Below are 27,786 nucleotides of genomic sequence, written 5' to 3'. Positions count from 1 at the left end.
ATCAACAATAACTTTTTAAATATTTTTCCCTTGTAAGAGCTAAATCCTTTTGAGCACCAACTTTTTACATCTTTTCTAAAGATGGGCTCACAATGCGGCTCGATGTTTTAATAAGTGGGCCTCCAGTTTGTTTATGGAGTACATGAGCAGAAAGGGGGATGCAGCTCACATCGTGCAGTCGGGTTTCACATTATAGGTAGGTAGGTATTTACTTTATTAATCCAGTTATTCCAGTAATCCAGAGTTGGTGGCAGCAGCACCAAGAGAAGCTTAGCGATGCTCCGACAAAGGCGGTGAAGACGGCAACATGCAAACAGTAAGCTGGCAAACAGATGTAAATAATGCACGATTTAAAATTGACCAAAAAATGTCTTTATGAGAAAGGAAATTAGAGAAACGCTAAATGTCAACATAAGTTTTGTTTACATAAAAATTCCACTGGGCACCATTAATGTCGGGTAGATTAAAATGCAGAAGAATTATTCTAAATCGTATCTACACATTTAAATTTGTGGTGATCCACAACATGATTTGCAGATGTATATGACATTTTAAAAATAGATTATGTTCTCAATTGAATCTTTTTTTACCCACAAATTCCACCAAACTTGAATAAATATCCAAAACAATGCTTCCTGTGCATAAAATATCTGTGAAAATGTCTAAATGTTTAAATGAAAAAGTCTTTTTCCAAATGGAACTTCTGAACGTAATGAACTGAGTTTTACCACTCAACATACATTTGTGGATCAGAAGAGAAAAATAGTCTCAAAACTCCACAAACAAATGTGTTGCAACATTTCAGGAGCAAATATTATTAGATTAATGATCTTTAAATTGGACATCGGAAACTTTATCGAATTTGAGTTGTATTTATTTGAAACTCTGGTTTACATGACAACTGCGGGGAGTTTCGGGTCTCGATAGGAAGACCAATTGGTGAACACCATTTAAAGATCCTTAAAAAAAAACCCAAAGAGAATGTTTTGTCTCCGTCGGTCAAGAGCTCCAGTGAATGTGTAAATATTTCTCTCTTCTGATTCTGTTATTTGAATACACACCGAAGGAAAAGAGCTTTAAATAAAAAAAAAAGTGAGAAATCCACAACCACTTGAAGAAATAAATCGACGTCTTATTTTTGACAAAGAACAGATCAAGTTGATCGCTCCTTCAAAAACAGACAACTAATCCTGCCCTGTCTCTTTGTGGATACGTGCTTTAATCTGCACGAGTTTGAATCGCTGTCACGTCTCTGACTTCACATGTTGAAGTGCTGGTTCCTGGTTTGCGCCGGCCTCCTCTCTCTGAGGTACAGGTTGACATACGAGGTTATGAGATCATCCATCTTATAGCCCTTTTAAACAAAAGAAGACACACAGGTAAAGAAAAGTAAATGGCGAGAGTACACTTCCACTCAGCGCGTGTCTCGTGACAGATCTCACCAGTGAAGTTTCACACAGGAATTTGCTGCCCTTCACTAAGCTGCCCACAGTCATGTGAAAGTAGGTGCTTCCACTGCACCAGTTAGCGATGCGATTGAACGGGTGATTTTCCAGAACGTCCTACATAAATAGATAAAAAAAAAAAAAAACATGAGAAATATGAGCAGGATTTTAAATTGAATATTGCTACTGAAAATATTTGACTCAGTCCAACCTTGGTTCTGGGGTGGATGATCGTGAGCCCTTGCTTGCTGATGGCTATTCGCACGATGTCTGGGAAATTGGGCTCTGACGTTTGCTGAAAAGAAAGTTGAAAAGGCAAAATTAGGAAACTGTTCTTCAGCGTCGTCGCGACTATTTGCTTTCTGCAGCTGGAGTACGCAGGTGTCGGAGGCTGCGAGGGGCGGAGAAAGAGCATCAGATAAACACACCAGCCTGATCACAGACGGCAGCATAAACGCTCGCTGCAGCTCTTACCTTCACGTCAAAGAAAGCACAGCCGAACGTCGGCCAGCGGCAGACCGCCTTCAGAAATGCCACCTTCGCTTCTTCAACAGTCACAGCTTGTTTGTTGAACGAGGCCACAATACTCTGAAAATGAAAATATATATATATCACACTCCGATAGAGGACTCTTGTTTCGGGGGGAAAAAAAAGGCTCGGCACCCCTTTTAATGAGGGTAATGATTTTCTAACACCCCCGCAGCCCTCTGGGTAAATTCTAATCGAGCCGAGACAGCGATCTGAAGAATGCTATAATGGTGATATTGTTCATACGGGCCATTCAAAGGAGAAGTCTCATGATATTCTATATTTTTCTCCCCATAAAGAAATCCCCAAAACAGATCAAATCGAACAACGGATGTGAGCTTCTTATTTCTCTTTGCCACAGAGCTGCATCAAACGAACAACTATCAGAACACATCAGTGAGCATCATCACCAGTCCTCCGGCTGACATGTTCCTGTATTACCATGAATACACACTGAAGTCAGTCCCACATAAACTGACCTGCCACTTGTACACCACCTGTTTGTTTATTCATCCCAACAAACGCACCATTTCTACTTGTTTGAGTCATATTTTCTAAAACCTACAGTGCACTCCAGTTTTAGGTTAAATACTTTGGATTTTGTTTGTTTGTTTGTTTGTTTGTATTATACTGTGCACAAACATGCATTCTCACCAGAGGATGAAGCCTGATGACATTCCCCTCAGCCTCAGCTGTACTTTGTGTTTAGTCCAAATTAGCAAACGTGAGCATGCTAAAGTATAATTTTGAGTTTGGTGAATATCACCTGTCAGACATGAGCATGTTAACATTTTTATTGCGTTAGCATGATGACATTAACATTTTTGTCAAAGTGCTATTTAACTATTGCCTAACTGAGCTGGAGATTTACATCTTCAGAAAGGATGAGGAAGTCTGAACATGGACAGTTGTTGGTTTTGGTGTTTTTATGAATTTTCTTTACAAAACGACAACAAACAACAAAGAGTAATTTGAGTTTTCTCCTTTAAGCTTTCCTACCTTCTTCCACTCATTTTCAGACATGGCCTTCAGTTGGTCAGCCGGCACCAGCTCCTTCAGCATCTTGGGGACTTGGACTAACTGGCTCTTGTCATTGTTGACTTTTATTCTGAAGAGCAGAGTCCCAATGTTGACCATTTCCTCTTTGGTGCAAACATGATAGCCTCTCAGGTACTTGGGCAGCTCCTGGAAGGTAGAAAGACATATGAGGTCGGTTTTTTTGTGGCGTTTTCAACAGATCTGGACCCCAGTTTGACCTTTGAACCTTCGACGTAACGCCCCTTTTTACTGCCTGTTTTACTGCTCTATTCTATGCGACTCTATTTCCTTTTGGTACCCGGCACTTTTCTGGATGTTGTTTTCAACTGCAGATAGTACCGCCTCAGTGTGGTATTGTTGCCATAGCGATGCTGCGTGAAACTACCACAACTGCTGGATAAATGGTAAATGGTCTGTACTTATATAGCGCTTCATCACCTTTGCTGTCTCAAAGCGCTTTACACGGTTTCCCATTCACCCAATCACACACACATCCTCACCAGTGGTGGTAAAGCAAATTCAAGGTGCTCGCCCTGCCATCAGGAGTAACCTGAGGTTCAGCATATTACCCGAGGACACTGCAGCATGCGGACAGAAGGAACCAGGGATCCAACCGTCAACCATTTGATTAGTGGGCAACCGGATCGCCCGCTCTACACAGCTGCCCCGATCCTTTGGATCCTTTTTGTCGGCAACCAAACAGAGGAACGCCTCTTCAACGGATCTCTGCGGTTTTGCTGGTTGCCCTTAATAAAGTTTATCCAGTGAATAAAAAAGAATTGTGGTCGCTTTGATAGCTTGGCTCATTAATAATGGCAGGTTTGTGACAGTGATGATTTTTTTTTCTAAATAAGCAGTTCTCTGCAGTGTTTTCACATCAAAGGATACCAAGACTATTAAGTATGTAAGTATGCAGTAAGTAATATCCACAACTTTTGCCTCAAGGGAAACAAAACAAAGCAAGTAGAGTTCAGCCAAGCCAGTAGCAACAGTAGAAAAGGGGCTTGTAGCTTAAATTTGTAATCTGCAGCATTGATATCATCTCATATACTGAATATGTCGGGAAGAGCTTTCTTTATGGAAATATTTGACTTTCGTTTAGGTGGATGAAACTAATCAGCCTGGAAAATGTGATGTCATTGAAATGCACCTGTGGGAAATGGAAGATGAGATCGGCTTCCGTGTCTCTGCCGGGGGTCACATTGAACCACAGCTTCCTCATGAAAAACACAAGGTAGGCTATGTTGACCGCCCCACCTGCAGAAAACACACAAAGAAGTTTTTATAGGTAAATATAAACAAGCATCTCCAAGCAAGTCCTGCTGTCACTCTGATCATTGTTATCACCGTCTTGGATCCTCTTGGCTTTCTTGGACCAGTCAGTGATTTGTCTCAGACTATCGAAGAAGTAGTCAGTGTCGTTCAAACTGAGAACCTGGAATAAATAAACACAAGAGACTAGTTTTAGTTCATTGCAGATGGTGGAGAACTGATGCAGAGCCAACATTGCAAAATCCCAGATCAAAATTTGATGTTCAAGGTTGTAAAACGCTAAATGAACCTTGTCCTGGGTTTTGATAAAAAGGCTGAATCCATCTGCTGAAGACAGGCTGAGCTTCGTGGAAATGTTCTGGATGAGGTCCTTGATCTTGGTGTTCGTTGCCACCTCAAATATCTGCAGGAGAATGAGAGGAATCACTGGTTTTACTGGAAGAATACGGATGAGCCAAACACACCGTGACACCCCCGACCCGGGTTCGTCTGAAGTCAGTGTTCATACCTCCTCTGTGTCGTTGGGGAAGTGGATTTTGTGGAAGATCTGGGTGCTGTTCTGTTGGATGGCGTCCACCTCCACCTGGTGAGGTGGCAGCTTTCTGGGCTCCATCCTAAACCAGAACATCAAATACTTAATCCCGTGCTTTTTTTGGTTTCCTTAACATTTTGCCTCATTTGAACAGATGCTGGAGCGGTGAAGTGTTTCTAATCCACACTTGTGTTGATAATTGTGCCCCGATTCGGACTCCTTCCCTCCCTAATCTCTTCTGGAAATAAGGCTTAAGTGCAAAATAAATGATAAACAAGCTGAAAGAAAAATGTAATCTTGAAAACCAGATGGACTGAGGGCATCAAATTCCAGATGATAAATGGTTTGAAGCAGAGGTTTCCAACCTTACTTAAACTCACACCATGTACCAAACCAAATTTCAAATGTGCCACATCCCACTGCAGACCAAATCATTTTCATAAAGTAAAATTCAGTTATTTAAACATGCTACCGGCTCAGAAAGGCTAAATACCAACAACATAGGCTTATTGTTTCAAAATCAAAGAATTTACATTTACATCTGGTTGTTAAAGAGACGCCGCTCTGAGGCTCCACTGACGACTGCGACTCCTATTCAGCACAGACAGGTTTGTCTGACCTGTTACTTTGCTCTCGACTGTATTTTTGATCTTGTAGACGTTTATAAATTCCACTCATTCTGCTGACTAAAATCAGCGACTTGGTACGAACCCGCTAACGTCAGTATTATGCTATGTTGGACATGAAGTCACTTCACCTTAAGTGGATAAGCACCCAGATTTTATTTCTAAAATATTCAAATGTTTATATTTTGTATAATAATAACTGTTATTCATAAATTAAATGAACATTTTTGGCCTTAGCCAGCTGCAGTGCAACTGTTCATCCTTTAAGCGAGGCCCTTACATACAACTGGAGGAGCCTTGCGTATATATCATAGTTTGGAAATCACTGGCAAAGAAAATACTGTACACGTCATCAATCTGTCTTATACATGTTGTTATTCATTCACAACTCGTTCATTCCACCAAAGTCAGATTGCCGACATTTGACAGAGACCTTGACGTAAACAGTCTCTCGCTACATTACTTCAAATGTTCTCAACACGTCCAAATTTCCAAAAATGAGTTGCTTTCATCACTGCATATGATTATATTCAGGGTTCCCATTGAATGGGGGTTTGTTTGTAATACAGTCCATTATTTTAATTGTTGGCCATCTGTGACTTAAGAAAAAACGTTGATGAAAAAAGCCTGTTAGAGGCTGTTGTCATTTTGTAAATAACCCTGAATGTAAATCAGATGTATTTATAGAGGCCATGCAAATGCTGCCTCCGTGTGAAGGTGGTGCAACATGTGTATGAAGAGATCTGCTGTTTGTTGTGCAGCTGGTTCTGCTTCACTGCACAACTTTCTCTCAAACAAAGAGGATGTCTTTAAACCTCAGTTTAACTTTCAGAGAGACATTCAGACAGCTCAGCATGACATTTCCTTTTCTCACCACACCAGTCACTGTTTTCTGTCTCTATGTCGTGTCATTGTGGCTGGTAACCGGGGAGGAGTGATGCGGCATCCTTGAGCCTTTCAGCAGGCGACATTAGCAGCGCTGTAAATGGTCTAAGTTTGCACATGCACTGAAATCAGGGAGGAGCAGAAACTATCAACACAGTCTTCATCTCCTACAACCGACTCCTCGTGTGTTGGTGATACATGTGACACAAACCTCAGAGAGCTCTGCAGCCGCTGCAGACAGTCGGAGGCGAGCGTCTCTCTGCGCCGGGTCTCCAGGAATCGCTGAGTGTGTCTCAGAAGAGACTGGCTGGGAGGAAACAGGCCGCAGCAGAGCCACAGCAGCTGCCAGCCCTGCTCCAAGCTGAACCTGGAGGACGGACAAAAAAAACAAAACAGATTTAAGATGTTGAAATTAGACTCAGAAACACACAGAAACAAAGTGAGGTATCACTTCAGATCCAACACTTCTAGACAGAGGTTCAAATTTCTCTTGTTTTGTTTAGGGACATAAAATATGAAAATCCTTTGATTGAAAAAGGCTGAAGCACCAACATTTTCATCATTAATCAAAACTGTTGCCAGTTACTTTTCCAGACTTTATGTTGCAGCTCTACATTTAAGATGAAAGTTTCATTGCAATAAGAGAATGGGCCAAAATGTTCAACCTTTAACAGCTTTAAGTGTCCTTTTTTTAATTCCAGTGGGTCATAATAAATGAAAATGTTACTAAAGAAGCTGTACAATGGAGGAAAGCGATGTATATTCATGCCCATCATACAGTATCATACAGATGTTGGGTTGCACATACAAAGATAAATCAGAGAACCTCTCTGTAAATCTGAGATGATTTATGTTATGATTTGGCTCTATATTAATAAAATAAAATAAAATTGAACTTGTGGTAGTGACAGGAGGAGAAACAACATGTGTACCTGTTGTTGTTGCTGGTCATCTGCTTCATGATCTGACAGTAGATCTCATCTCTGAGCGTCTCTTTCTGAGTGGCGGGGCCGAAGATCTGGTCGGTGAGCTCGAGGGGACTCTGCATCTGCTTGGCAGGGTAATCTCCCATATACTTCAGGATCGGTATGCAGCAGTCAAGGAGGAACAAGGATAAACATCCTGGTTTCATAAACACTCGGAAAGATTAGCTCGAGCCGATGTTGTTAGCTGGTGGTGTCTCAGACAGAACTGATCACAGATATATATTGGTATCTGCGTTTATGTTCGCTGATATGAAAACTTTTTGTTACAAAACATAATAAAGAAAAATATCCTTCAGATAAATTTGAAATCGTTCTATTTTTTTTTAGTTATTTATAGTTATTTCATTCCCAGTGAGGTTCAGTTTCAGTGCTCTGAGTCGCAGAGGACAATACGCTGTAAGATGTGCTGCCTCTATCACATCTTTGTTACAACTGTCAAAAGAGGTATTTCAATATTGGACTTTTCTTTTTACTCCCTAATATTGGTATTGTCATCGGCCCCAAAGATCCAGTAACGGTCGGGCTCTAATAATGATGAACTTTACATGACAGAAAAATGTCTCTTTGAATTTCCAGACTTTTCCTGACTTACTTACTGTAAAGGATGATTCTGACTGATCCTGTCTCCATGTTGGAGATAATGAATCACAAATGATGTAGCTGCTGTGCCAACATCTGTAAATGCCCTCAACTCTCTCACTTTGGAGACACACATTTGGATCCTGCTGCTGTATGTTAGCTCTGTGTAGATGAGTTAAGAATCCTACCAACGTCTGTAACCAATAAAAAAAACTCTCCAGTTCCTCAAAACGTTTTGGCAAAACCTGGATAACGGTGTGTGTGTGTGTGTGTGTGTGTGTGTGTGTGTGTGTGTGTGTGTGTGTGTGTGTGTGTGTGTGTGTGTGTGTGTGTGTGTGTGTGTGTGTGTGTGTGTGTGTGTGTGTGTGTGTGTGTGTGTGTGTGTGTGTCCTAAGACGTGAAAGTGTGCGTTACGTGTCATATTAGAGTCTCAGTGTGTGACAGTTGACAATTTTCACTTTCCACACGGCGTCTGAAGCCTGAAGCAACTGAAACCATTTGTTTTTGTAAGACGGGTCAAGCGACATGATTGATGTGTGAAAGGTTTGTGACACCAGAGAGGTTGGATGAGTTCGTCGACACTTTGTGGGCAGCCCAGTGTCTGGTCTCTGCTTGGTTAATAGTAGAATTCAAAGACACTTAAAGGTACATTAGGTGCTGCCTGTCATACAGTCCCAAGAGATGTATGACGACAGAGTCTGATAACCACTACAGTAACAAACCTCCTTTAACATCGGTGCTGGTCTTCCACGGGGAGGCTCACTCTCCCTCTGGCACGCTTCACCACGTGTATCAATAAATATTTGTTTCAGCCAGGAGACACCCAAAGCTGCATCGGTGTAAAACCCAGTAAAAAGTGCTGCTTCCAGTGTGTGGAGGATATAATTGAAGGCCAGACAGGCTTTGTGGCTGAGCTCTGAGTTGCCCACCAGCTTCTTGAGGAGGGGCTGTCTGATTGGCTCTCTGGAGTTGACCCACAGCTTCTCGGGAGCAGCGTTTCTAGAAATCACCTGTTGGTTCACATCCTTGGTGGGCTGCCTGTAGGAGACAGGGAACAGGGTCGGTACTGCTGTTGTCAGAACTTTTCCACTAACCAAGAAAACCATGCAGACTGCAGTAAAATGAAGAGGACTTTTGTGGCTACCTAAAATACTCGATAGAGAATTCTCTCAGTGTGGCGAGAGTCAGTCTCTCCACTGTTCCTTTCTGATTTGCCTCTATGATGTTCTTCCTCTGGTTTGGAGACAGGTTGAGGAGGCTCTGGAATAAAAAAATAAAATAAAAAAAAAAACACACCCACCATATTTAATACTGCACAGAAGTGGGGCACAATAACTCATCTGTCGAGGATGTCGCTGACAGCTCCGTACCATGACCTCGTTGGTGGGTTTGCTGAGCGTTGGCAGGATTTGAATGGCCTCAGTTGGGACGGCTCCGATTTTCTTCGTGCTTTCGTTTTGGCCCTTTAACCAGCCGCGCTGCTGAGAGAACTCATCGTCCTTGATGATTATAATGAGCTCTCCTTTCTTGAAGCTGAGGAGTGTGGGGTCATCTGGAAAAGAGAGAAAGACAAGAGAATCAGAAATCGGACACATTTTCTGAAGGACAGATCAGCTGTGACGACGAGAGAAAGAGAAATCGGGGCTCTGACCTTGCCTTTCCGCTTCCTTCAGGGTCACAGCGTACTGGGAGCGCTCTGTCAGTCCACTCAGGAACTTGGTGATCAGTTCGACCATGTCCTCTGTTGTGGATCCACTCAGAGTGAAGTCTCCTTTCAGTGTCAGCAGACACACAGCCTGGCTGGACGCTTTACCCTCCCTGAGTCACACAACAAAGCAGGAAACATAAGATTAATGATTAATAACATGTCCCAGTAAACTTTCTTCCCTCTCTGTTTTTCTTGGATCAATAAAAAGCATCTCTACCTTATGGTGTTGACTGCAGCGACTTCTGGGAAAGAGAGTTGCAGCAGCCTCTTCTCTCTCTCGTCCAGGAAGGTGATACCAGTCCAGTTTATGGCCACGATGAACTTGCTCTTTGGCAGTGGAGGACCTAAAAACATAAAAACAGGTAAGGAACCCAAGAAATTAGGACTCATGGCAGACATGATGGGAATCATGAGATATGTTCCGGACCAGCAGAAAAGGGTTATTTGCACTTTCTGTGTCAATCCTTTTCAGAGTTTCTGCAAAGAGTTATATTTCAGACTTTTTTTTAAGGCATTTTAAACATTGCATAAACTAATTAAATAATTGTTTTTATACCGGCTTATTTATGAAAGATACAAATGAAAACCACATTTATTTTATTGATGTTTGTTCCCATATTCTTCTTCCGATCATTATATAACAATATCAGGACATCAGTAGTCAGCTAATTAAACGATTAGCTGTTTGAAAGATTATCGACTCTATTTTGATGACCTAAGTACAAAGTCTAAAGCACAGTGCAAGAGTGCATTTAGTGTGTGTAAGAATCCACCTCTGTTAGTTTAACAGCAGATAATCAGAATTTTTAGACTGCAGTAATTTTAATTTTACTTAAAGAAAGAACGTGAAAACTTTTCCCATCACTGGCAGGGTGGAACTTGTGTGCAATAAATCCTGGAGTATAAACAGGGTTCGGTTTGGGTCAAAAAAGAAAACATGGCAGTCGTGGTGCAGAACAGAGTTACATTATTTCTTACAAGATGTCATGACATCAGAATGAACACCGTGTGTTTAGGTTGAAATAAAGAATAAACAGCTCAAAATGATTAAAATGAGTTAACTTCATTATACATGTTATATTGTGACAACTTCCTGGCAACGAGTAAATACTTTCACCTTCCCAAAATGTTGTAACTTTAGCCAATTAAAAACAGGAACAAATATAAATAAACTGCAGGTTTAATGTGTTTAAATAGACCCCCTGTGTGATAATGACATCAGAGCTCCTCCTTATTTAACAGCTCGCAAGACTCAATTTTACAAAGTGGTTGTTCCCAAGTAAACAGAGAAGTGAAATGTTGTTCCTCGCCCACTTATTCCCACATAATCAACTACTTTACTGGAGTCTCAACCCCGGCGGTGTAGAGCGTCTATAAATATCTTGTATATTCCAGTCTGACATAGATACAAAAAGCAGCAACAGCTAATTGCTCGGAGGGCTCTGGTTAAAAGCAGCAAGGCTTCACTCCGGATTATTCACTGTCTCCATCTCACCGAGGGAAATGGAGAAATGTCTGTTAGACAAGATTCAAAATCAGCTGTGTAATTCAGAACTATATCATACTCTGTGTAATTCATTCAGTTTGTCTTAAGCTCCCTATTATTCCTCTATATTATATACTACATATATTCCTGAAATATTTTGCTTTAACAGTATTCAGCGTCAAAATGTAAAAAATTATAACAACTCTTTGTTTTTCTAATCTTTCTATAAAAAACAGCATGACTGAATTGATAGAGGACAGTGTTTTAATTTCCATTTTGACCTCAAGGTGGGAGCGTTGCTATGCCTTAAACCCGACACGATGATAAAGAAGCGTGTCTCGTTGGCTTTGGTCACCATGATGTTGCAGCAGCTGGGTTACACGTTTTGCTCAGAGCAGCATTCTTTGATATTGGAGGGTTTTGATGACAACAACTCCGCAAAGGAAGATTTAATTGAGGCTGCTGTTGATGAGGAATTACGTTTTGTGTCAATCATGCATGAGCATGAGAATGACCATCAAAAATGAGTGGTTAACATGAATCTAGTTAGCAGTCCAAAGAGAAGATGAGGAGATCTTGTTACCTAAACTGCCTCCATTATGTTCCTATAAGCACAAATGTAGTTTTCAAGAGCAAATTTCCAACTTGGGAAGACAGTGGGACATGCTGGTATATCTTGGAACACCTCCTGAGAGGTGATTTAAAGACCACCACTCGACCAGACAACCTTCTTATGACAGGACTTTTGCTGATTGGAGTTTTACATTCTTTATCTGGAAAATTCTGTGTCTGTGATGAAGTTGCTTTGTTATCTCTGAACAAATCTTGATGTATAGATCTCATCCAGTTTCCACCAGGAGTTTCAGAGCACCATCCACTGTCACCTTAGAAACCTTCAGTTGGGCATCATTTAACACTGAAAAGGTCCCTCTTTGCTCAGAATAACAATCTGACTTCTGACACTTTCACTTAGTTCTGATACCATGTTTCTTACTGTCACAATGCTAGAAACCTCAGGCACGACCATATAGATATATATATAACAGCTTAACAAGAGCTGCTTCACTAGAAGGTACTTGGAACTTAAGGAAGTAAGACCTTTTCTAACAAGAAGTTAACATTTTGCAAAGTCCCAAAGAAGGTCTGATAAACTTACAGTCCAATATGGAGAACACAATTAGTATCACAATTAGTCAAACTATAAACTTACATACAAAACAAAAGTTTCCTGTGAGCAGATGCCTACCTGACACTTTGACAACCTCGAAGAACCTAGAGAAGAACATGGGCCACTTGTCTCGGGCGTAGTCCACCATCTCTGCCTTCACTGAATCTGCCTTCTGTCTTGAACTCAGATATGGACCCTTAAAAAGAGACACATAGATTAGATCTCTTTCAGGCTTTGTTAGAGCTTTTTTTTCTTTTATTCTTTCCAAGCTGCACAGTCTGATAAAGGATGTCACAGACCTGAGCATGAGCAGTGCTGACAAGCTGCACCCATTTGGCCTCTGACTTGGCCTCCAGCAGGGAGCTGTTAAAACACTCCAGTACAGCTTCCTTCACATGTTCTGGACTGCTGTCTGAGTTGTGCTGGATGTACAAATGTTTTGCAGCAAGCTCAATGACATCATCCTCCTGAGAAAGTGAAACATGGGGACAGCAATAGTCAGTTTTTTTTTTCCCCACATGTAGACACTTGTTTACAACCAATGCAAACCTACCTTTCCACACTGGTACTCTCCAAACTTCAGACCGTGGATGATCTGTTTGTAAATGAGGTCTGTGCTGATACCGTCCTCACTGCACTCGTGCCAGGGGGTGAAGACCTCCTTGCGGAAGAAAAGACGCCAGGGAGCGTGCTGCTCCTGGCCTCCTCTCCTCTTCACCTCCTGCTCGCATTGGGAGATGGCGTCCATCACATGCTCCCGGCCGCTGCCCAGAGCCCACACCTTCAGGACAGATCAACAAATCAAGTTTTAGTATGTGTTCATCTATCCAGTCACATATCTCTACTAGAATCTACCCAGCAATATCATCAGGGAGGCATCTGGTCATTCTGTAGCAGGATCCTGATGGAAAAACTGTGTATGAGTGTAACTGGAAGAAGGACGCTCACATCAAATACTGATTTGATTCAGGTTTTTTTTGTTCAGTGACTGCAGATGGTATAAAGTTATTTGATTAATGTGGGTGTGAATGCAGTCTTGTCATAAATCCCTCTTTCATGTAGGTTAACATGTTAAAATTGTTCAGAAACTGTTTCAGAGAAGCGATGATTCACCTGCAGGATAATTTTACATGATGCAGTTTATGGTGTTCTTTAAATCAAAGTGTGTTTCTCATATTTATCCCAACCTGAGAGATTTAAAAGGGATGGACAAAATAACAGAAACATCAGTCAGTCTAAAACCTGCAGCCTCTAAAACTTATTATACTAATGTACTGTATATTTTGCTGGATGAGTGCTGCCCCCACAAATTTGTTTCGTATAAATAAGTAAAGATCAGTTAATACATTCCAACTCTGAGCTGCTGTTCCTCCTCTGTATATTTGAAAAGCCTCATCAAATATGTATATAAATGAGTACATATGTAAAAATTCAGTCTTTATGCCAAAAGGGGCACACGTTAGGAATCTTTTGGAGGTCAGCAGCATGTAGAAAGAGCATGAAAAGTTAAGTGACTGTAAGCTGTAACAATCTCCACTGCACCACACACATCTAAATTAAAAACATTTTAGGATCAGTATATGTTTTAGCTAAATAATTAAACTACTTGTTTTTCCATTTTACCCAAAGAACAGAAAACAAATATTTTTCTTTCTGTTCATTTAAACAAAACCAAACTGTAAGTTTCATTATTAGATTGTTTGATCTTTCCTTCTGCTGTCATTATAGCACTGACACCATCAGGCACGGCGGGTACAGGTTTGCAAACCTGGTGCTTTGCGCGGCTTTGGTCAGGAGGGTGAAAAAGTCCTCATTTTAAAACCCATTTTAAAATATTTTGTGTGTTGTATCTTCACCGCAAATCATGTGATTTATTGCAGAAGCCTCAATTTGGATGCTGTGATTACCACACGGGGTATTTTTCCCATTTTAGAGAGAAAGACTTTGGATTTGACTGTTCTAGTGTAACTCCAGACTGTAAGCCCATCTTGGGATATTGGTAGTGTTGCTCCCGCAACAACGTCTGTGGTAAGCTGTGTACTTGTATTTGCTTGTAAACACTGATGAAGAAAATGCAATTTGTGATAGCAGATCTACTTATCAACTGTTATACAATACGCTTTAATGTGAGAACTGTGTACCTTTTCATACAAGGCGACATAGAGAGAAAAGCCAAAGGTGTCTTTGAGTTTGACTTTGTTGGAGAGGAGATGGCAGATCTCTTTGGATGTAGATGCCGAGTCGACAGGAAGGTTGATGCAGCGACCGTCCATCAGAGTCACAGACACAATCATGGGCTTTTTTGTTTTGGTTGCCTATAACAGTGGAGAGAAATCACCATGTTTATTCAGTTGGAGAGACACATGTTGTACATGTATGTTTATTAAAAATCTACTCACAAAAATATTCTCTCACCTTTAAAGGTATCTACACATGCATTAGTTTAGGTTCAAATGCATCTCTGAGATTTCAGCTGACACCTAAATACAACTCAGGCCAAAGGAATTTTGTTTGTGGTGCTTACAGCATAAAATAATTACATCAAGTTTTCATTTCACTCTGAATTATACTTGTAATTATAATGTACCACCAAAGAAATAGTCACTATGAAAACTGTGGACAGTGAGGTCTGAGGGTTATTCTGAGGTCTGAGGATTATTCTTAGATAGACTGTTGTTGCTGTCAGAATGCTTTAAATATCATTGTTAAATGTCTTGAGCACATTAAATCAAATTGTACCTCCACTGAACCAGTGACATCAGAAACATTAAACCTCCTACACTTAAATATACAGTGCATTCAGGAAAAATTCTTTCCACTTCATGTTTTAAACACTTAATTTTGTTATAAATGTAATTCTAAATTGATGCAATTGATACTTTTGTCCACCAAGCTGCACTCAATAGCCCATAATATAAAAGTGAAAACATTAAATTTATTAAACTTTCATTGACTAAAGTAGTCTGACTCTGTGGGGTCTGTGGGGACTCCAGTCCACCTGAAATAAGCTGAATAGACTGGACAGGATTCAGGAGGGTACACACCTCTGTTTATAAGATCCTGCAATTCCCACTACATGTCAGGACAAACACAAAGCATTGAAATCTGAGGAAAGTCTCTGTAGACCTCTGCCATCAAATTGTATGAAGGGAGAGATCAGGAAAAGTTTTAAAACCATTTCCAAAGCTTCAAGTGTTACCGGGAGCACAGAGGCCTCAACAACTGTGACATGGAGGACGTTTGGAACCACCAGGACTCTTTATAGTTGGCTGATTGAGGAACCAAGCAAGATGGGCCTTTGGGATGTGACCAAGATCCCAGCGGTCGCTCTAACAGAGAATCAGACACCTGCCAGAAGGACAACCGTCTCAGCAGCAGTCTATGAATCTGGCCATCATAAAAGAGCATTTAGACAGAAGCCCATATGGAAGACCACTTACCACACAGTGTTTTAAGGACTGTGGGAGCACGAGGAAAACAATTCTCTGGTCTGATGACACTTTGTCTGGCAAAACCCAGGCATGACTCATCACCAGCTAATACTATCCCTATGGTGAAGCATGATGGCGGTAGTATTATGATATGAGGGTGCTTCTCAGGAACAGGGAGACGGGTCAGAATAAAGGTGAAAGATGAATGCTGCCAAATACAGAGCGGTCCTGAAATAAAACCTGTTGCAGAGAGCAGGTGACCCGAGACTGGTGCAATGGATCACCTAATGAGAAGCATGAAAATAACCTGAGGCATACATCCAAGACAATGCTGGAGTGGCTTTAAGATAAGTATCTCACTGTCCTTTAGCCAATCAGAAAAATCCAAGACTTAAACCCCAACAGAACATTTGTGAAGAGACCTAAGGTTTGCAGTTCACAGACAGTTCTCCATCAAAATACTGATTCAGCTTCCGTTTTAGATTTTTAATAAATTAACTAACAACTTAAAAACCTCTTTTTTTACTTTGTCATGAAGGGTTATCTAGTTTAAGATTGATGAATTCAGAACACACTGCATCATTGACAGTGTCAGTCAAGGTACCTCCAGCTCCAGCCAGGTCGGAGGCTCCCCTCGTTGTCCGTTCATTGCGGTGCGCCGCAGCCTTTCAGCACAGTAGGTAGCATAGCCGCCCGGAGCAGAACGGATGAAACTTTGGAGGTACTGTCGAGACAAGAGATGAAAAGGGGATGAGTAAACCATCACAGCAGGCCGTACACTGTTAATGAGACAGAAGCAGGCAGTACGACTGTTGTACTTGCCTTCATGAAGCGCTCACTGGGAGGAAAAACACCCAAACAGAGCGACAGCAGGATCCAACCACGGAAGTAGCTGTTGCGAATGTTGTTGTCCTGAAGCTGCTTGCAGATTTGACAGTAAATCTCATCCCTGGCATGACAACACTGTATTAGCAGAGGCTCAGACAGAGGTAAGCACAGCAGAGCAATGTGATTTGAAACTCCTTTAACCTGAGGTCACGTCTGACGATCGCGTATTCCACGATGATGTGGAGCTTTTCAAGAGCTGTCAGCGGCCTGTCCAGGGTGGGTCCCTCTTCGGTCATGATATCACTGTCCTCCTTCACCATCTGCAGGGTGGGAGGCTTGGACACTTCGGTGAGATCCTCTGACTGTGAGACAAAACATAACATTTCCATCAGTGTGTTAAAACCACAACGAGGCTGAAATATTGTCTGGAGCTCCTCCTCACCTCCTCCATGATGATCGAGGGCTTCCTCAGGCTAGGGTTGGATTTTGGGATTACATTTTCCTGAACAGAGGATGATTTTCTGTTTCTGGACAGCAGGTCAGTGAATGTGGATCCCTTCCGTGCTCGGGGGCTGCTCTCCGGTACAGTATAGACGTTCGGGTTTTGAGCTTTCTCGCCGGGAACGGCAGAGGCCTTCCTGTTCCTTGTCAGAATGTCGGTGAAAATGGAGCTCTTCCTGTTTGGTGTCGGCTCCTCGGGAACTGTAGAAGGCTTGCGCTCTTTTTTATTCCTTAGCATCCTCTAAAATAAACAAAGACATTTAAAGATATATTATAAATTAATGTTAATATAATACAAAATAATCTAAATTCATCACCTTCCTGTGAGGATATTTACCTGATCCAGGCCCACCATGTTGCTGAGACGTCTGTCTTTTCTGGAGATCAGGTCCTGCGGCAGAAATCGTTCCTGTATGGAACTTCCTTGAACTTTAACCTGCTTCTTTGGCTCCGGGAGGTCTCCCATGAACCTCAGGATGACCCACCACACCGTCAGCGATGCCTGGTGAAAATCCAACACAAATGCTGTTGTAATTTTATGAAACTTTAAGATCAAAACAACTAAAATTAGGAAGTGTAGTGGTCTAAGTGAAGCACCATAACATCTCCCTCGTCCTCATGGTAGAGGAGGGGCTGTCGAAGCCTCTGACGGATGTGGGTGGGGGTTGCGGCACCCTGGAAGTACATGGAGGCAAATTTGGAGAAGGAGTACTCGTCCAGGTCATCGTCATCATCTTTGGGTTGTTCTTCCTCCATGGGGAGATCATCGATGTCTATCTCTTCAATAATTGTTTTTTTCCCCTCAAAGTTCTGGAAACACATACAAATATTTGTGATTTATCTTATCGACTCTTATCAATAATCCAACAACACAAACTGTTGGTTCTCGAACCTCAAATCCCACAGGCGCCTGCCCCTCCTGCCCTCCCACGATGTCAGGCAAGAAGTCGAAGGCGGTGTCCACCACCTCCTGCTCTGTGATGGAGTCAGACTGTGCTTTGGCCTCCATCTCTCTCTTCTGCCTCAAGATTTCATCCAAGTGTTTCTGTTTCTCCAAAATGGACTGCTGTTCTGCTTCTTTCTCTTTGGCAGAGAGATACAACTGAGAGAAGACAACACAGAGGATAAGGAACCAGAGAAAAAACAAATTGTCAAAAATGTTTGTCAAAAATTGTACAAAAATGTTTGTAACCTGGGTGCTTTTCTTGATCAAGTAACGTATGTTAGAACATTAACATAAAAAAATTTCCCTCTGAGGGATTAATAAAGTATCTCTCTCTCTCTCTATATCTATCTATATCTAATTCACAAAGGTTAGAGCTTCCTGCTGCTCTGTGCACATTAGAGTGCAGTGCTTCATTTGCACACAACAGGAGCAGTCTCAGAAAATTTTGATCCACCCTCAAAGTTGGTAAGTAATAATTAAACAATTAGAATGATAGCCTAAAATTAATCAATGAACATGTGACATAATGTGATCAAATGAATGGATAAATGGTTGAAATATTGTGCGGAAAGAGATCGGGAAAACAGTTGAAAAAGAAAGCTGAAATTAATGGATAAACAGGTCATGTGATCATCCCTAATACACTCATATTAAATCCAATATCCAAGTCATGGATAAACAGTGGAAATATTTAGCTAAGAGTTATGAATAAATGTTTGCGAAAGAATAGCTAAAAGTAATGTATAAATATTTGATGTCATCAGCTACAAGTACCTGGTTCAAATAGCTAAAAACAAGTTAAATGGTTGAAATATTAAGTTGAAAAGAATAACTAAACAGGTGACTTAGCTTCAGTAATTCATAAACAGTTCAAATAATTAGCAGAAAGCAATAGTTGGGCAGTTGAAACATCTAAAAGTGAACATTTAGAAGATGACGGGTGGTGTTGATGGAGGGCTTCTGTTATTATACTGGGAACAACTCTCGAACTTTCCCTCAGTTGTTACAAAGAAAAGGTTCCTCGTTGTTCTTCCAGTCAAACTTACATCTGTCTTCGTCTTTCTGAGAGCTTTCCTTGCCAGCGCTCCCCTGGTGTGTGCCTGCAGCAGGATCACAGCGTCCCTCTTGCGCTTCCATTCCTTCCTGGCCAGGTATCCTCTGATTTGGGTCTGCAGCACGAGGGCCGCCTCCCGCTTCTTCTTGTACTGGAAGTGGAGCTGACGAGAGCGAACCTGAGCCTGCAGCCTCGCGAAGCCCCGCTGCACCTACAGTCAGAACATAAAAGAAGGCTTAGCGCCAGCCGGGCCAGCACTCTCCTTTCAGTAAATACTGATGTTTTCAAAAGAAACTCACCACTCTGTACAGCTTCCTGCCTTTGTGTCCCCTCCAGCATTTCTGAATGACGAGTGCGGCTGCTTTTTTCCTCAGGAATTCTCTCCTTTAGAGAACATGAATCATACAGACATGAGGCAACAATTCACATGAAAAAATAAAAGCTCATTTTGAACGTTTTTGTTACATACCTGTATTTGTAGCCTCTCAGGACTTTCTGGATCAAAAGTCCTTTCTTGTATAGTTCTTTCATTCGCTCCACTTCCAGCATTGTGTCATGGTTGTCCTGCGAGAAGAGCAGCGTTTATTATTTTATTGTTCATTATATTATTATTAGTATTATTATTTACAGTATCCTTTTACAGACAAAACACAAGCTTCCCATGTTTTCTACATGGGCCACATGTGAGCACATGTGCGACACATGTGGCAACATATCATAAGATGGGGAAAATATATGGAAAAGTTGTCGTAGGGGAATCTACATGGGCTTCACACATTACGAGGGTGGATGGATAAATTCAGAGACTGCTCCTGTTGCGCAGCACTGTGGACGTGCACAGTGGAGGAGGAAGGCATAATCCGAATCACTAATTGTTACAAATTTACACGTTTTTGTGAGCACTGGTCTGTGTGCATGCCGATTTCTCAGTAGACATGGCCAAATTCTCGGCAACAGAGACTCTAAAGTGCTTCAGTAAGCCTACAGCAACAAGGTAATGAGCCTGTAGAGGTGTTTTGAGTGACATTTGCATTTCCGAGGGGCCCAACGTCACTGTCAAAACCCAAAAGAAGCTGTCTCGGAACATATTGATCCACCCTCGTACACCATGAAAAGGTTTCAAAACCACATGTGGTCACGTGATAACAGGAGTTTTTGCACATGTGAAATTCACTTGGTTTTTCTGTAAGGAATGTTCAGTATATCAATCAGAATTTATTTATTTATCTATTTGCTCACGTCACTCATATTTCTTTGGCTTTACATCCTTCCACACATATCCCTCACCACAACAACAGACTGTACATTCAAACGCGAGGCAGTACCTTTAGGAATATCTTTGTCTTGCCCATCTTCCAGTCTCCCTCTCCACCTAGCACCGATTCACAAATGCTTTCACAGCACTTCTCTTTGCTTTCCTGTCAAAGCAAAATCATCATCATACAAACAGGAGATGCAAGAAAAGTTGAGAAAAGGTGAAAGCTTTCCGTTTATAACGTCCATCTCACTGTTTTGGGATCGCAGATGTAAGTCTTGAGGAGGACGCGGTAGCGACCCAGAAACTCATCGAAGGTGTAGCGTACGGGATATCCAGCTTTGCGGATCCTGATGGTCTCCATCATACCGGAGTAGCGGAGCTGGCGCAGGCACAGATCTCTGTCAAACAGCTGAGGCATAGAGGCATGACATGAGCTTTTCTTACAGCAAACTGTTTCAGATTTGATACGGTCCTGGTTTTATTCAGGCTGAGTGAATCTTCTCCCCTCACCATGGGCTTCTTGAAGTCATTGGGTTTAATGCAGCGAATGAAATAAGGCTTGCACGCAGTCAGGGTCTTCATCAGGGAGTCTAGGGACTGACGGAACTGGCCGGTCAGTGTTGGAACACGCTTCTTATCAACTTTTTGCTGTCAGACACAAACAAAGGTCACAGTGTAAATAATTACATACAATATTGACTGATTAAAGTTTTGGGTCTTGAAAAGCTGCACTCACCTTCATGCTGTTCTTGGACATGGTGATGATCATCTTGGGGTTGATGTTGCTCTTGATCGCAGTGGAGTCGGAGGACAGCATATCATGAAACATCTGTTTGAGGAGTTTGTTGGTGGAGGTGTTCACCAGCTGAATCAGGTCCGAACTGAGGGCATCTCGATTCTTTTCAAGGAAACCTGAAACAAAACAGAAGCAGTAAGAACAAAACGAAAAATTACAAAGTTGGATCAATATATTCTGAAACTGCTGCTGCTTGGTCAAAATCAGCATTCGAGTATAGCATGTTTTCATGTGCGCTGATCCGACACGTCTGCGATTTCCCCGTGGACATGACCAGAGGGCATACATCAAATTTTGTGTACAACTCTGAAAATCGGCAACAGAGACCCTTAAAATGCTTCAGGAAGCCTATTTCAAAGAAGCTATCAGCCTGGGGAGGTGTTCTGGGTGTCTTTTGCAATGCTGAGGGGCCGAACGTCACCGTCTAATACCAAAAAAAAAGGTGCATTTTGCATTTGTGGGATTGTGCACCATTCATTTTTTGGCAGACTGTCAACAGCGAGTTCGACTGTGATTTTTTGAGGCGTCTGAGGGAAAATGTTTGGTTCAAATGATCTGAAACTGTGGTGCGATGGCACGTGGCTGTAAAAAAATGACAATGCATCCGCTTATAGCGAATTAAAAACGCACCATTTCTTTGCCCACAATAACATAATCAGAACTCCCCACCACTCCTACTTGCTGGATTTGGCTCCCTGCTGCTTCTTTCTATTTCCCAATAATATGTCACAAGTTTTGATGTGGGCTCTCTGCTCAAGTTTCAGGTGCATAAAACATCAGACGCACCCCCATCACTGTTCACAACAACATGTGTAACTCAAGTTCTGACTTCGATCAAGCAACAGTATGGCCATCCAGACTTATATTAAAGCACGCTTGTATTAAAAGAACGATGTGTTGTTTTTAAAACGGCACCTTTTGAGTCGTAGTAGACCACTCCTGCAAAATGATGGATTCCAAACTTTGTCTCATAGTTGTTCTTTGGGGGGATGTAGATGTCTCCTTTTCCATGGACCTGGTTCATCTTTTGGAGCATGGTGGTATCTGTGCCCTGAAAATGAATTAAATTACACAAATTAAATCTGCTTTGCTTTGTTAAAACAGGAAGTAATGCGGTACATTGAGGGTAGAGACCTTCGGGAAGTGGCTCTCCTCGTCAATAAGCGCCAGCATGTTCAGAGGTTTGTTGGCCAACAAGTTCAAGGTCTCCTGGTTGTCCTTGTAGTCAATGCGCTTCCAAACGATGTTTTCACGGGTGTACTCCTCCTGCTCAAGCTTGAAAACGTGCTTGACGAAGAACTGCTGCAGCTGCTCGTTGGCGTAGTTGATGCACAGCTGCTCAAAGCTGCACGAAGCAGAAAGATGGATTTTAGAATTAAAAGAGCAGCAACAGAACTCTGAAGTCATGAGCACTGCTGCAAACACTGACCTGTTTTTGTTGAAGTTCTCAAAGCCAAAGATGTCGAGAAGGCCTATCGACTGTCGGACATCACTTTCCTCCTCAGGCGGCTTGTAAATGACAGTGTTGATTTTGTCCACGACCCAGATGAAAAGTTTTCCATACATAGCCTGGACAAATAATACAGAGAATAGCAATAAAAGCACCACACAACAGATGATACTGGTCATAACTCGGCTTTCTGAAAGGGGTGGGCATGAAAATCAATGGCTTCAGCCTCCACCTCGTCAGTCGTGTTTGATTTTGATTCAGTTTTTCAGAACTCTCAGACATTTCTGTTCAGTTTTTATAAATAAATATGAACTCAATCAAAGATAAAACTTCAGGTATTTTCCTGTGAAGCTCCCAAAAGTCAAAATGTCCCCTTGACCAACAATTTAGTTAATATACCATATGTCAGAACACCCTGCACGCTTGTTAGCCTAAGCTGTATTTACATTTTTAGATGTGCTGGTAAATGGATTATGTTTCCATTGGTCAGAGCCAAGCTGGTTGTTTTCCCGTTTCCACTCTCTGAGCTAAGCCAACTGCCTTTTAGCAGTAGATTTATATTTAATGTACAGATATGAGAGCAATATTAGTCCTTTTAAAGAAGCATATTTCCTAAAATACCTTAATGCAATAACATTTGTACAAACAAAATGATAACATATCAACATAGTAATGTGCTAAAGGCTATTATAATAACGTGCTAATGTTGACATTGCACCATGCAGCAGAATTATTAAAGTCCCTCTCCTGGCATGAACTAAACCCCTGAAAACGATCCCAGAAAAAACATCCCTTAAAGTGGCTTATATATTTCTCCAAACCTTTGCCATGATTTAGTACAGGAAGTATGAATATGTAAATGATCTCCGCCTCTATCTCCACCCACGCTCTGTTGCTACTCAAGCTGGCAGCTCACTGATATGGAAAGCTCCACCTCGCAGGTTGACAGGATTGGTTCCTTGGGTATGTGATGTCAGAAACCCTGGATGTTGGAATCGGTGTATCAGTTGTACACAACAGTTACAAAGTGGAAACGTTAAGCTAAGCGTTTTAGCTTGTCATAGTAGGAAAAGCAGAGGCGTTAAATTAGTCGTGGCTCTGTTCTATTCAAATGAACCTGTATGCACAACACCAGGACCCTGAAACCAAATCAGCTTTATGGAATTCAGCCATCATTACTTCTATTATTTACCCATACGACATGTCAAAATATCTTCCATGTAAATGCCTTTCTTTCTGTTTTCTTTCTCCTTTTTCAGCATTCTCACTATTTGGTTTCCTGTTGTGTGGTGAGCATTACAGACTCACTTCGCTAAAGTCTTTTTGTACATTAGCTGTTCAAATAAGCTTAATTTACTTTCTTTGTTAAATGTGTGTGCCCAGTGTGACTTGTTTTACTTTGATGAAGGCGTCCCTGCCGTCCACAGCTTGATCCGAGGTCAGAGACTTGATTACGCTCTCTCTGGCGGTCATGAAGGATTGCTGAGTCAGACTCTTCTCCAGCGCTTTGGGATCCACCTGAGGTAACGAGACAAAGCGGTCAGACGAAGTCATCTCTGCAATCTGTGTATCTGCAGAGAAAAACTGCACGTGCCTCCAAAAGCTGGCTGGCCATGTTGAAATTGGAGGATTCAAGGATGTCACTGCCCTCCAGGTTATTTACAATGGTGGCTAAAACGAAGAAAATAAAAGTCATCTATTAAAAAGATGCAATTATTTCGAGCATTTGAGAATAATATCAAAATATACAGTACATAAATCTTATTATTGCCTTTACCCTCAAAGTCTACATTGCCCAAATGAAGCATGGCAGCGAGCAGTTTGGAGATTTCCCAGGAATCATTCTCTGTGAACATGAGGACCTTCAGAGCTGAGCGGAAGTGAGCGTACTGCTTCACATCATCACGTCCTTCACAGCTGGTGCACTTCCCCTGGTGATATGGTTACATGCTTTAATGCTGCATATAATAAGCCCTCATTATGATTCACACTCCATGAATTTAATCAGTACAGGCAACTTTTTATTCAGATTTCACACCATGGTCAGAAACTTGTACTCCACAGCGTTGCCGAGGGAGAGAATCTTCTTCTGCTCTGCTGACATGCCCATCAGCATGCAGTAAAAGATGTGGTAGTTTCTTTCCTCTGGCTCCTGCATATAGATGCACATGTATTTTAGTACAAGAAAAATTTGACTTGTACCACATTACTGGAAATATTTAGTTGACCGATCTCCCCACCTGACGACAAACTCTGGACTTCTCCAGCAGGTACTGCTCAACACGGGCCCCTTCAATGGCACCGCTCTTAGTGAAGTACACGTCAATGTATTTCCCAAATCGACTGGAGTTATCATTGCGAACGGTTTTGGCATTACCAAAAGCTAAAAGGAAAATGTATGTTTTCATTAGAGCAGATCAGGTAAAAAGGGGGATCAAGGTGATTAAAAAAAAACTGCCTTTTAATGCTCATACCCTCTAAGATGGGGTTCGCTTCGAGGATCTGCTGCTCTATCCAGGAGTGCTGGCCGCTCACTGCTGCCAGGAACTGCAGCATCAGCTTGGTGTTTTCGGTTTTCCCTGCTCCTGATTCTCCACTGATGGGAAAAACAAAGAAGTAAGCAAGTGTGAATGACAGGTATTTATGAATGTCTTTTGTGTTGCATGTTTTATTTTCATTCTTGCATGGTTCAGAAATTACTTGAAAAATAGATCTCAGTCTGTTGTGGCTGACGATTTGTAACCTTAATCTCTCAAAATGAACAAAGGGATTCCACAAGGATCCATTTTAGGTATTGTTCTCTTCACAATCAGTGTTAATAACCTCAGCCTGTATGTTAATAAATGCTGACTTCCTTTCTTTGCAGATGACACTACTTCTTGTGCAGATGTCCTGTCTAAATTTCTCCCAATGGTTGACATGGTGATTTAGTTTCATGTGATTTATAGGCACAAATCAGCTTCATTTCTGATCTCCTAAATGACATCCCCACTAGTTTCAGCAGTGTCACCTTTACAAAACTGTAAACTGGACATCGTTTCTTGACAAAAGTAGGATTCTTAATCTGAATTGCCATCACTTCTTTGTTTCTTTTAGGCAATCTGTTTTTTGTTTGTTTCTTAAAGGAACAGTTTGACATTGGACCTTCCCTGTCAAGACATTGTCCAAACATAAGTGTGGAATAAAATGTTCACATATGACTCTGCAACAGAGTGAATAAGTGAATGTCGCAGAATTATAAACTATGCCTTCAAATACTAGCTTTAATGCTTTATAACATAATTCCAACATGTAACACTCATTAATATAAAACCAGAAGGGTTTTCTGAGTGTAAACCTCCACCAAGACCAATAGTCCACAGTTCTCAAATCTGTAATCACAACCATATAGTTCTGGATACTGTAGTTCCCAAACTGCTTTCTGTATTACATTTGCACGAGTACACTACATGTGTATCCCAGAGGATCATTGGTACCATTGAATGTGGGTTGTAATATGGAGTCATCTATCTCCACAATGGTGTTTTGTCATTATTAAACTTTACTACCATTTTCTGGATTTTAAGATGTATGGAATTCATTACGGGGAATTGCATCTAAATTTTTGTGAAAATAAAAAATTATTAAAGAACACGCCGTTTGTTTTAAGATGCACTTCATGACTTCATTTTTCTTTGTTGATTTCCAGTTATACTGCTGACAGACAAACAAGCAAACTGCACTGAAAACAGCTTGAGTTTGTTCTTTCCCTCATTTGAATAAAACTTTCAATCACATGACAGTCTAAATGAACAAAAACAATCTGGAATCTGCCTGAGTCTCCTGCTATGTGTCAAAAGCACACCTGATGACACAGCACTGGTTCTTTCGGTTGCGCCGCATGTTGAAAAAGCAGCTGTCTGCGATGGCGAAGACGTGCGGCGGCAGTTCACCCAGCCGTCGGTCTGTGTACATGTGCACATGGTCGGTGGTGTAGAGGGGCAGCAGCTGGTAGGGGTTCACTGCCACCAGAATGGAGCCTGTGTATGTCTTAAAACAGAGAGGGATGTTATCACACAGTGGCACACTTCTTTAATGTGTGTGTGTATGCGTACATACATGAGCATAAACAAGCTATTATGGTGGGAGTATGACCTCCAGCCAGTAACCCCGAATGACCCCGTGTTTGGTCAAGGTAGCATTTAAACATTTCACGGATTAGTCAGGAAAATCTGTGCTAAATGCTGACGCTGATAATGATTGCAGAGTGTAAAACAAGAGAATAACCGTTTGTATTTTTTGCCCTCAGCATTCAGCAGTAGTATTTTTATATACTATAAAATATTTCGATTCATAATTAGTCACACTGTTGAGCTTTAATGTAGTGACGCAGAAACACCGAGAGTATTTGTCAACAGAGGCTCATTTGTCTCTATGGAGACAAACAGCAGTGTGATAAACTGCAGGGCAAAGTCTAAGACTGAGAGCAGCTCAAAAGCGAGGGATGACACAGGCGAGAAAGCAGTTTCACAGCCGGTTATGGACACCATAAAACAAGGCGGTTCTGCATTGTGTTCAGGGAATAGAAACCTACATAGATGATGCCTTCTTTGTGCCGCACCAAAAGGTTCCTGAGGAGCCCGGCCTCGTTGAGATCACCGAGCCTTATCATGTCATCCACGCCTTTCACGGAAGTGGGGTGCATCGGCCTGATGCTACCTTCGTTCTTGCTCTTGATCTTGTGCCCCTGTATGTGAAAAATGTTATTAAAGAATTGACATGATAAAAATGGATAACACTGAATTTTTCTGGATGTGAGAGAAGTAGTAATCAGTTGTGTACCTTTCCTTCATCGTCGATCAGCTGAAGCTGCCCCGTGTCTGTCACCATAACCTCTGCCCCGATTGGCACTCCGGCACCCGTGTCCACCCATACAAATTCCCCCTGGTGAAGGAAACCAGAAGTTGTGATTAAAAAATGTGCCAAAAATTGCCAAGCAGTTCTCGATATGACTGTCCGAGCTTCATGAATTTTAGAAATGATGTGTACATATACATACCTTACTCAAATGCAGCATTATAGAAATGTGGATTAATTCTGCATAGAAAATGAAAGCAATTATTGTAATTCAGATTCAGCAATTTTAGTAGTTCTACTCAACACACACACTTGTTAGCAAACCAACGTAAGTTTAGTTAGGCCTGCAGCACACTTCAGTAGGTGTTATATGTGTGGACATGCTTCACCTTGATATTTATAGAGTAGTAACTCTGTAGAGAAGTTAAATAAG

General features: G+C 41.5%; 1 protein-coding gene across 1 annotated transcript; it reads right to left on the bottom strand.

The window, feature by feature from the left end:
- Positions 1-230: 230 nt before the first annotated feature.
- On the bottom strand, positions 231-27,437 carry LOC138624117 (unconventional myosin-VIIb). Its single transcript, XM_069704056.1, has 46 exons — positions 27,339-27,437; positions 27,091-27,243; positions 26,362-26,546; positions 24,992-25,113; positions 24,758-24,900; positions 24,556-24,669; positions 24,295-24,448; positions 24,112-24,188; positions 23,916-24,035; positions 22,497-22,636; positions 22,202-22,412; positions 21,983-22,118; positions 21,008-21,183; positions 20,782-20,919; positions 20,522-20,680; positions 20,339-20,431; positions 19,483-19,577; positions 19,313-19,397; positions 19,006-19,224; positions 17,906-18,115; positions 17,611-17,823; positions 17,351-17,515; positions 16,955-17,254; positions 16,714-16,874; positions 16,507-16,633; positions 16,289-16,408; positions 14,395-14,568; positions 12,807-13,034; positions 12,553-12,720; positions 12,332-12,449; positions 9,817-9,943; positions 9,543-9,709; positions 9,262-9,443; positions 9,036-9,151; positions 8,775-8,929; positions 7,259-7,412; positions 6,538-6,693; positions 4,792-4,897; positions 4,573-4,686; positions 4,359-4,446; positions 4,162-4,268; positions 2,973-3,158; positions 1,920-2,033; positions 1,657-1,740; positions 1,443-1,562; positions 231-1,354 (listed from the first exon to the last, which is right to left on the bottom strand). The coding sequence occupies exons 1-46, from the start codon at positions 27,384-27,386 to the stop codon at positions 1,259-1,261; spliced, it is 6,624 nt and encodes a 2,207-aa protein (XP_069560157.1). The 5' UTR covers positions 27,387-27,437; the 3' UTR covers positions 231-1,258.
- Between the last annotated feature and the right edge of the window lie 349 nt (positions 27,438-27,786).

This window comes from Brachyistius frenatus, unplaced genomic scaffold (assembly GCF_029030835.1).
Source record: "Brachyistius frenatus isolate BFR_SWC_R1_liver_20210118 unplaced genomic scaffold, ASM2903083v1 Contig_49, whole genome shotgun sequence".
NCBI lineage: Eukaryota > Metazoa > Chordata > Actinopteri > Embiotocidae > Brachyistius > Brachyistius frenatus.
This window is presented reverse-complemented; position numbering and strand designations above follow the sequence as displayed.

Bases quoted from the DNA above. Each gene is read 5' to 3' on its own strand.
- LOC138624117 (XM_069704056.1), bottom strand. From the start codon at position 27,386: ATGGTGACAGACACGGGGCAGCTTCAGCTGATCGACGATGAAGGAAAG. The intron at 9,710-9,816 runs GTAGAGATGCTT...TGTGTGACTCAG, and splicing joins GCTGCAGTCAACACCATAAG to GGAGGGTAAAGCGTCCAGCC. The intron at 1,741-1,919 runs GTAAGAGCTGCA...CTTTCTTTTCAG, and splicing joins GTGCTTTCTTTGACGTGAAG to CAAACGTCAGAGCCCAATTT.